General features: G+C 54.8%; 1 protein-coding gene across 3 annotated transcripts in view; it reads left to right on the plus strand.

The window, feature by feature from the left end:
- Nucleotides 1-9958, plus strand: part of LOC111161380 (glucose-6-phosphate isomerase) — a 26195-nt gene extending 16237 nt beyond the window's left edge. For 2 of the 3 annotated variants that reach the window (XM_022525002.1, XM_022525004.1), the window contains 9 exons: nucleotides 5628-5688; nucleotides 6104-6147; nucleotides 6259-6411; nucleotides 7548-7677; nucleotides 7802-7878; nucleotides 8860-8988; nucleotides 9210-9285; nucleotides 9370-9436; nucleotides 9550-9958. In XM_022525002.1, coding sequence (XP_022380710.1) covers nucleotides 5628-5688; nucleotides 6104-6147; nucleotides 6259-6411; nucleotides 7548-7677; nucleotides 7802-7878; nucleotides 8860-8988; nucleotides 9210-9285; nucleotides 9370-9436; nucleotides 9550-9685 — 873 coding nt within the window. In that variant the 3' untranslated portion in view covers nucleotides 9686-9958. The remainder of the gene's footprint in view (nucleotides 1-5627; nucleotides 5689-6103; nucleotides 6148-6258; nucleotides 6412-7547; nucleotides 7678-7801; nucleotides 7879-8859; nucleotides 8989-9209; nucleotides 9286-9369; nucleotides 9437-9549) is intronic. The other variant, XM_022525003.1, reaches the window with a different exon arrangement.
- Nucleotides 9959-10166: the final 208 nt, after the last annotated feature.

Genomic DNA, 10166 nt, shown 5'->3' on the forward strand with positions numbered 1-10166 from the left:
GAGGTCTGAAGAACCAGGGTCAAGCACAGGTAGGCAGAGCTGGCCCACCAAATGTGGTCTGAGGAGCCAAGGTCAAGCACAGGTGAGGTAGAACTGGTGTGCCGGGTATGATCTGAGGGGTCAAGGTCAAGCATAGGTACGTAGAACTAGCCTGTCAGGTGAAGTCTGAGGAACTGAATCAAGCACAGGTAGGCAGACTTGGTTTGCTAGATGAGGTCTGAGGAACCAGGGTCAAGCACAGGTTGGTAGAACTGGCCTGCCAGGTAAGGTCTGAGGAGCCAAGGTCAAGCACAACTTGCTAGGCAAGGTCTGAGGGCCTGCCAGGTGAGGTCTGAGGAGCCAAGGTCAAGCACAGGTAGGTAGAACTGGCCTGCAGGTGAGGTCTGAGGAGCCAAGGTCAAGCACAGGTAGGTAGAACTCACCTGCCAGTTGAGGTCTGAGGAATCCATGGTCAAGCACAGGTAAGTAGAACTGGCTTGCCATGTATGGTCTGAGGAGCTAGGGTCAAGCACAGGTAGATAAAACTGGCATGCCAGGTATGATATGAGGGGCCAAGGTCAAGAATAGGCAGATAGAACTAGCCTATCAGGTGAAGTCTGAGGAACTGGAATCAAGCACAGCTAGGTAGAACTGGCCTGCCAGGTGACGTCTGCGGAAGTGGAATCAAGCAAAGGTAGGCAGATTAGGCTTGCTTAGGTGAGATCTGAGGTACCAGGATGAAGTCCAGGTAGGCAGAGCTGGCCCGCCAGGTAAGGTCTGAGGAGCTAGGGTCAAGCACAGGTAGGTAGAATAGGACTGCCAGGTATGATCTGAGGGGCCAAGGTCAAGCACAGGTAGGTCGAACCAGCCTATGAGGTGAAGTCTGAGGAACTGGGTCCAAACATAGGTAGGCAGAGCTGGCCCACCAGGTGAAGTCTGAGGAGCCAGGGTCAAGCACAGGTAGGTAAAACTGGTCAAGTGAAGCCTGAGGAGCCAAGGTCCAGCACAGGTAGGTCAATCTAACTTGCTAGGCAAGGTCTGAGGAGCCAGGGTCAAGCACAGGTAGGTAGAACTGGACTGCCAGGTATGATCTAAGGGGCCAAGGTCAAGCATAGGTAGGTAGAACTGGTCTGTCAAGTGAAGTCTGAGGAGCCAAGGCCAAGCACAGGTAGGTCAATCTAACTTGCTAGGCAAGGTCTGAGGAGCCAGGGTCAAGCACAGGTAGGTGGTATGGTCTCAGGGGCCAAGGTCAAGCATAGGTAGGTCGAACCAGACTATGGCATGAAGTCTGAGGAACTGGGGTCCGCACAGGTAGGCAGATTCGGCTTGCTAGGCAAAGTGTGAGAAGCAGGGTCAAGCACAGGTAGGCTGAGCTGGTCCAGTGGGTGCAGTATGAGGAGCCCAGAACATACACAAAGGTAGGCAGAGCTGGCTCACTAGCTGCAGTGGGAGGACATGGGGCTCGTCAGGTATACAGATCTGGCTTGTCACGTGTGGTCTGAGGACCCAAGGTCACAGGAGGGCAGAGCCCATCTGCCAAGTGTAATGTCTTGAGAAGGCCTGAAGAGTTGGGGTCCTAAAGAGTTGGATTCCTGAGAGTTGGAACTAAGGTCCAGCCTAGATAGGCAGAGCTGGCCTACCAGGTATGGACTGAGGAGGTCGGTGAGGTAGGTAGTCAGACTTTGAGCTGTTGAATTCAGGCAAGGGTATGTACCCTTGGATCTTCAGGGTGAGGCCTGAAGAAGGAAGGTGAAACCTAGGTGAGCGCAGTGGCCCACAGGCGAGTCCCTATGGGGCTCGAGGAGGTCTGTGAGCCCTAAGTTAGACATGAGTAGGTGGCCATGGCTCGCTCAGGCACTGACTTTGGAGCGGGAGATAGCCCCCTGGGTCTTGTCACTGAAGTCCTTGGAACATGGTTCTGGCTCACTTTTGTGGACCCAGGTCTTAGAGTTAGAGGGGAGGCTTGGAGAGCCCCATCTCGTGCGGTTGGCGGTAGGCGGTTCTCTAGGGCACAGGTCTGCAGAGATCTTTGTGTCCAATGAGCTGAGGCTCGTCGGTGAGCTGTTGGTGGTCAGCCGTGGTCTGCAGGATGTAAAGGGCTAGTCAGACAAGGATAGAGAGCTGGGTTTTTCAGGTTAGGCCTGGGGGAGTTGAGGTCAGACCTGTGTAGACAGAGCTGCTCTCTCAGGAAGGTGTGAGGAGTCCGAATTGGGCTTATCAAGGTGAACCTGGGTCTGTTGGTTGAGATGTGAGGAGATCAGGCAGAAACAGAGGACAGCTGGTGGAGCTTGGCTCCGCCGTGGCTATGACCCTGCAGGGTGCGCCTTGGAAGACGACCCAGGCAGGCAGAGCTGAGCTCGCAGGTGAAGCCATTGCATCCATCCATCCGTGTTTGGCGTTGTTATGAGTCCGCGGATGTAAAGCCATGGACAGAGGTATATAAAGGTGATCTTAGATGGGTTCTTGGCCCTGGGTTCAGGAACAAGTTGGCATCCCTAGGCTTGTTAGGTGAAATGGGTAGGCCTGCTCTAGCCTAGGAACTGGTGTGGTTGGTGAGGCCTGAGAACGCGGGTCAGGTGCAGGGATCCTCGGTGGTAGGATCAGGCATAGGCTCTCCGCAGGGGAAAGCCAGAGTCACCGGCCTGGGGAGGTCTCAGGAACACTTAGGATCACTTGAGCCCATTCTCGGTACCCCAGTCACACATGATGGGCAGAGCTCACAGTATCACAGAGACCTGAGGATTTGTAGCCAGGCCAAGGTGTGGTCTGTAGCATTGGGGTCCGACTGGCTTAGGGTCTGAATTAATCAGGTGGGAAAAAAGTAGATTATAACTGGTTAAAGTGAGAGCTGAGGCAGGGAAGGGACAGGATACCAAACCTATGAGGAGCTACGTCTGTGAGGTGCGATCTGAAAGGGGTCCCTTGCAGGTAAAGTGAGTTCTAGAGATTATGTCTGGAGGAGGCGGTCTCAGAGGCTCTGGTCGGATGCTGCCATTGCTGAGCTCCTAAAAGTGAGGTCTGATGACCTGGGGCAGCCAAAATCAACAGCTTGGCAGTCCAGCTTCTAGAACTGAGCCTGTTTGGTGAGATCCAAGAGCCTGTTTCAGGCATGGTGTGGCTTCTGGGACTGTGTCTGGTAAGGTTCCCCCAAACCTGGACTTTTTCCAGGTGAAGGGCCCCACCATTCATCTCATTACCCAAGCCAGAAACCTCTGTGGCACACATGATTGTCTTGTTCTTTCAATTCATCCTGTCTGATCTCCTGAATCAGTCCTCTGCCCTCCCTATCGAGGGTAGAATCATGTTCCTGATGACCACCGGGGCTCCATGCTTCATCCCCCAGCACTGCCTCTCAGCTTCCACCCTCCTGCTCCCACCCCTTCCTTCATCTAGAATGTGCTGTGGTTCCTCTTGCCCAACCTGTCTCAGTGGGCCTCCAGTAGAGAATTAAGCCCTCATGCCCCATGACATCCAGTGGATGTCATAAATTAGCATCTCTTCCTTGCTTCAAGGAGGGTGCTAGCCTTGGACCATCCTTGGGAGAATGGAGAAATGAAGCATTGAAAGTATTTCCTGTGGGGCTTAATTCTCTTCACTGTTGAGAAAGGCTGCTCTTGCCACAGGACTTTGGTATATGCCATACTGGCTGTTGGAATGCTTCCCCCCCCCCCTCAGTGCTTTCCTAGGTAATGCCTGCTCGCTCTTTAGATCCCAAGCTCATGCGCTCCCCAGATTGCTTTTATAATTGATTTCACTGCTGTATTTCCATTCTCCCAAGCACTTGCATTTCATTTCACATTTATTGGCATGATTATTATATTTACATCTCTGGGGAGCCCTCATGGGCTGCTTCCATTGCCTGTGCTGGGAATGTGGTAGGTGGTCCATAAAAAGCTGTTAGGAAGATGGGAGTGGATTTCTGAGGACTTAGGTGATACAGGGTGGAGTCTGCAAGTGTGACTAGGTAGGTCTTGGGGATGAGGCTGAGAAGACCTCCCAGGTATGAGCCCTGGGCCTGTCACTGTCCCAGGAGGCAATGGGTCTGGCTGGGGCAAGGCCAAACCAAGGTTTATTGGTATCTGAGGAGGCAGGGCCAAGACCCAGGTAGAAGGTGCTGGATCTTTCATTGCTTGAGGAGTGTGCTTGGGCGCAGGTATGGGGCATTGGGTCGATTAGTCTGAGGATGTAGGGCCTGGCACAGGTATGAGGTGCTGGGTCTGTCACTGCTCAAGGAGGGCAGGCTGGGTCAGGCACAGGTAGATCCTGACCTGTTAGCATCCAGGTAGGTGGGCTAGTCACAGGTACAAGATTCTGGGTCTGTCTGTGTCTACAGAGGCTGGATATAGCTTTGAGGTACTAGATCTGTGTGTGTCTGAGGAGGTGGGGCTTGGCACAAGTATGAGGCACCAGTTCTGTCAGTGTCCATGAGGCACAACCACACACAGGTATGAAGTACTGGGTCTGTCAGTATTTGAAGATGCTTTGGCACAGGTATGAAACACTGGATCTATCGGTGTGTGAGGGGACTGGACATGGCAAGGTACGAGATGCTGGTCTTTTGGTTCTGAGGAAGGGGGGCCTGGTACCAGGTATGGAAGCACTGGGTCTGTTTCTGAGGAAACCGGTCCTGGCACAGGTATGAAGCACTGGGTCTGTGTCTGAGGAAACCGGGCCTGGTACCAGGTATGAGGCGCTGGGTCTGAGGCGCAGGCCGGGCCTGGTGCAGGTATGAGATGCTGGGTCAGTCGGTCTGTCTGAAGAGGAGGCCCGGCCTGGTGCAGCTATGAGGCACTGGGTGTGTCTGTCTGAGGAGGAAGCCAGGCCTGGTGCAGGTATGAAGCACTGGGTCAATCGGTCTGTCTGAGGAGGAGGCGGCCAGGCCTGGCACAGGTATGAGGCGCTAGGTCTATCTGTCTGTCTGAAGAGGAGGCCAGACCTGGTGCAGGTATGAGGCACTGGGTCTGTCTGTCTGAGAGGAGGCCAGGCCTGGCACAGGTATGGGGCGCTAGGTCTGTCAGAGGAGGAGCCTGGGTCTGGCACAGGTATGAGGCACTGGGGTCTGTCTGTCAGAGGAGGAGCCCGGGCATGGCGCAGGTATGAGGCACTGGGTCTGTCTGTCTGTCAGAGGAGGAGCCCGGGCATGGCGCAGGTATGAGGCCGTGGGTCTGTCTGTCAGAGGAGGAGGAGCCTGGGCCTGGCACGGGTATGACACCCTGGGTCTGTCTGTCTGTCAGAGGAGGAGCCTGGGCCTGGCACAGGTATAAGGCCCTGGGTTTGTGTGTTTGAGGAGGAGGTGGGGTCTGGCGCAGGTATGAGGCCCTGGGTCGGTCTGTCTATGAGGAGGAGGCCCGGCCTGGTGCAGGTATGAGGTACGGGTCTGTCTTTGTCTGAGGAGACAGGGCCAGCCATGGTAAGGTCTTCAGTTGAGTCCTGTGGCTCTGATCAGTCCCATGTAGTCTGCCCTGTTGGTCAGCACAGAGAGTTGCCAGCCCCTGCCTGCTGTCTTGCTTCCCAGAGGTGGGTTGGGTCCAGGCCCTCCGTGCTGCACCTGTGGAAGAGCTTTGCTCTCAGGGGGCAAGTTTTGTGGCAGGAGGGAGGGGGGCGGGGTGTGCCAACCTTTCCTCAGCACCTTTTCCTGTCTCTCCTAGTGGGTAGGAGGACGCTACTCGCTGTGGTCAGCCATTGGACTCTCCATCGCACTGCACGTGGGTGAGTGTGTGTCTGTCTTGGCAGGGGACCAAGTTGTAGTCTGCGGTCAGGGATGGGGATCTCATGTCCCTGAACACCCTTCTGACCCCACAAACCACTGGGCTCTCCCCCATTGGCTGGAACATTTCTTACAGGTCAGGCGGGCAGGCCTGACTTTTCTCTGGGGTTGGCAGATTGGCCTTTTTCTCTACCCCTCACAACCGCTGTCCTGTTGTTTCCAGTGGTTGGTGAAGTTAGATCAGCCTTTGCGCTCAAGGCCGACTCTGGTTAGAGAGGCTTTCTGTGGGCCTGAGTCTTCCCAGGTCCTGTTTCTTCTGGCTGCACATCAGCTTTTCCTGTTCCAGAAGAAGCCGTGTCCACTGCCACGAGGGCACTGGGCATGACCATTTCTGTTGACGCTGCTTTTGTGTCGCAGGATTTGACAACTTCGAGCAGCTGCTCTCAGGGGCTCACTGGATGGTAAGTGCTGAGGCTTGTGTTCTCCGCTGGAGATGTCTGGTTGGTCCAGCTCCCTCCTTCCTTCCCTCCTGGGCAGCTGCTCAACTCCCACCCGCCCTGCTCTGGTTGCAGGACCAGCACTTCCGTACGACGCCCTTGGAGAAGAACGCCCCTGTCATCCTGGCCATGCTGGGCATCTGGTACATCAACTGCTTTGGGTGCGAGACGCAGGCCATGCTGCCCTATGACCAGTATCTGCACCGCTTTGCGGCCTATTTCCAGCAGGTACCTGCTGCCAGGCCAGGCCTTGGGGCCCACCTATGGGGGGCCTGGGAGGCCCAGGAGTCCAGGGACCCAGATTCTGGCCCCTCCAGTGGGTTTTTCTCCTAGCTGCCCTCGGGCACAGCCAAGGCCCACTTGTGTTCCGATCTCAGGGTAAATCTGTTGGTGAGTGTTGGCCGAATCCCACCACCACGGGAGGATATGACTGGTTATCGTGGTGGCCAGTCAGAAAGCACGCATCTCCCCTGGGTCATTGCTTTCCTGGCCATCACTCTGGGTGCCTGCCGGAGGGTGGGGCCACCGGCAGGGACCCCTGTGGCTGGTACTGCCTTTGCCCCTCCAGGAAAGCAAGTTCACACCCAGTCTGGGGTGCCCCTTTGGGCTACTCATGGCCCTCTGCTCCCCCCCAAGTCTCCAGAACCCCTGGGGACTGAGCAGCCCCTCTCCTGGTCCGGATTCTGTTCTAGGCAGTCCTTCTACATCTGTCCCCGGTTTGTTTAGCATGAACCTGGTTTTTGCCCTGCAGCCCTTGGGCAGGCACAGCAGACTTTGGCCAATACCTGAAGCTGATTAAAGAGGCAGCCCAGTATCTGGTTGAGGTGACAGACCTAAAGGCTGCACACCTTGGACTCCTGCCAGCCTCTCTCTCAAGACATGGTGGCCCTCTTTAACTGATATCTTAAGAGAAAGGCTGGCAGGAGTCCAAGGTGTGCAGCCTTTGAGGCCTTTCACCTCAAAAAGAGGGCCACCTGGCTGGCTCAGTCAGAAGAACATGCTGACTCTTGATCTTGGGGTCATGAGTTCAAGCCCCACGTGGGATGTAGAGATTACTTAAATAAATAAAGTTAAAAAAAAAAAAAAAGACATCCGTTAAAGAAACTGTGACCGATTTCTGCTCTTAGGGAGGTCTTTCTCAGACCTCCATACCCCCGCCCCATCATGGTTCCTTCCTGCAGGGTCTAAGCCAGAAAGCTGTGAGCCTGTGTCCTCACAAGGGAGGGGAGATAGAGGGGTACTGCCTGGGGACACCACACAGGGCTGGGAAGCTACGCGTAGTGTAGCCTGGGCAGGATTGGAGTACCGTGCAGCAAGAAAAGCAAGACCTGCAGCTAGAGGGTTGGGTTTCTGTCCTGTTCCAGGGCGACATGGAGTCCAACGGGAAGTACATCACCAAGTCTGGCACTCGCGTGGACCACCAAACGGGCCCCATTTTGTGGGGGGAGCCAGGGACCAATGGCCAGCATGCATTCTACCAGCTCATCCACCAAGGTATGGACCCTCTGGCCTGGGCAAGGGTGCTGCTGTGCCCGTGAAAGGCCCAGCAGAGACCTCTCCCTCGGGTGGCTCCCGCGGGCTGGGATTGGCACTTGGGTGACCACTGTGCCCTTTACAGGCACCAAGATGATACCTTGTGACTTCCTCATCCCAGTCCAGACCCAGCACCCAATAAGGAAGGGTTTGCACCACAAGGTAAGAGCCTCGTCCAGCTTCTCCTCACACTTTCTCAGGCTCACCTTACACCCGGGCTACTTAGGAGCTGATGCTTTGGTTGGCAGTTACGCGAGTTTCCTATTTTTGCCATAATAAATTACACAAACTTTGTGGCTTAGAACAACATCCAGTTTTTATCTTGGTTTTCGTGGGTCTGAAGTCTAGCAGGCTCTGCTGGGTATCTGCTCAGGGCAGGACCAAGGTCCACTTTCCTTAACGGCAGCTGGGAGTCATTCTCAGCTTCAAAAAGCCGCCTTGGCCTGTGGCACTGTCCATCTCAGAGCTAGCAGTGGTGGGTTGAGTCCTGCTCCAGCCTCGATTCTGTCCTGCCCCTTCTCTTGCTCTCTCTGACTCATTTGTCTTCAGTCTTCTACTTCTAAGAGCCCATGTGATTACAGTGGGCCCATCTCTCCTTGTCACAAGGTCTGCTACCTTCATTCCATCTGTCATGTAATATAACCCATACAGGTGTAACAGCGGGGGGGGCAAAGGTCATGGAGCCAAGATCATGCTTAACCACAGCAGCAGATGGGAAAACTGTAAGATAGATATGGCTGGGGTGCCTGGGGAGCTCGATCAGTTGGACATCTGACTCTTGGTTTTGATTCGGGGTTGTGAGATGGAGCCCTGAGTCAGGCTCTGTGCTCAGCAGGGAGTCTGTGTGGGATTGTCTGTCGGTCTCTTTCAAATAAATAAATAAATCTTTAAAAAAAAAAAGATAGATATTGCTAAGTTCTTAGCAGGGTCCTTGGCAAGTCACATGTATCCCTTAAAGGGCAGTCACTATTGTCCCTTACTTTGCTGTGTCATCAGATGTGCCCTGCCGTCCCCCCCTTGCTCCACTTAAGCTCTACACTGGGGGCTGGGACTAACCCCACCTGGGAAGTACCAGGCAGTCTTGCCCCTCTGCCTGTAGCTCAGGCAGGACTTCCAAGTGGAACTGGGTGTGTCTCTTGTCAGATCCTCCTGGCCAACTTCTTGGCCCAGACGGAGGCCCTGATGAAGGGGAAGTCGACAGAGGAGGCCCGGAAGGAGCTGCAGGCCGCAGGGAAGAGTCCAGAGGCCTTGGAGAAGCTGTTGCCACACAAGGTCAGCACCTCTCCTGAAGTGGGCTTTGGTTGGCTTCCTGGAGCAGAAAGATAAAGTTGTGGGGTCTGGGTAGGGATTCATGGCGCGCCTGGGATGTCCTACCCAGTAGGAGGGACTGTCCTTACAGAGAGGCATATCCCAACCTCTGGGGCAGGATGCACATCCCTTAAGGATTTGGGGGTCATAACTAACCGGGGGACATTCCCGGGTGTTTTCTAAAGGTCTTTGAAGGAAATCGCCCAACCAACTCCATTGTATTCACCAAGCTCACGCCATTCATTCTGGGAGCCTTGATTGGTGAGTGGCGGGGGGAGTCCTGGCCTGGGGTGGGTTGGATAAAACTGGTTGAGCCCTAATGTGCCCCATCTGCCACCTCTGCAGCCATGTATGAGCACAAGATCTTCGTTCAGGGTATCATCTGGGACATCAACAGCTTTGACCAGTGGGGGTGAGTTGCTGCTCCTCAAGGGGAGGATGGAGAATGCCTGTGGGTTGGCTTGTGGATTTCATTTGCGAAGCTGGACCCTTCCTCCTAACCATTCTTTCTCCTGGTCCTGGCAGGGTGGAGCTAGGAAAGCAGCTGGCCAAGAAAATCGAGCCCGAGCTTGACGGCAGTAGCCCAGTGACCTCTCATGACTCTTCTACCAATGGGCTAATCAACTTCATCAAGCAGGAGCGTGAGGCCAGAAGCCAATAAACTCATGCCCGGCTGCAGTCCATGTTGTGACTGGTCCTTCTTGTCCCTCCTCACCAGAGATGCACTGCACCGTCCTGCCCAGAGCAGCCTCTGGTCGCGGGCTTGGCGCACAAGCCCTCTAGGGGAAGCTGGTCTGGAATTGCCACCCCGCCCTTCCATGTCCACGTGCCCTCTGTTTTACCATCGGCTCAAGTGTTTCAGTGCAGCTGACTTTTCTGACCACGTTCACTTTGTTCATGTACCAGATAGAAAAATAAAGATGCCAGAAAGGAGGTTGTGGGCTCAGCCTCTTCTCGTCTGCAGAAAGTGCTCTACCCAGGAGTTAGGTGCCTGGTAGGAGTGATGTACCTTGCTTGATTGAGGCTTGACTGTAAGTGGTGAGTAGGTCCAGAGTGGAGGACGGTCCCTTGAGAAGAGAGTGGAGGGGGGTGGAGCACAATCGGAGTCATAGGGGCAGCTTGGTTTCTGGAAGCAAATCCCT

This window comes from Enhydra lutris, unplaced genomic scaffold (assembly GCF_002288905.1).
Source record: "Enhydra lutris kenyoni isolate GAN:26980312 unplaced genomic scaffold, ASM228890v2 scaffoldscaffold85, whole genome shotgun sequence".
Classification (NCBI taxonomy): domain Eukaryota; kingdom Metazoa; phylum Chordata; class Mammalia; order Carnivora; family Mustelidae; genus Enhydra; species Enhydra lutris.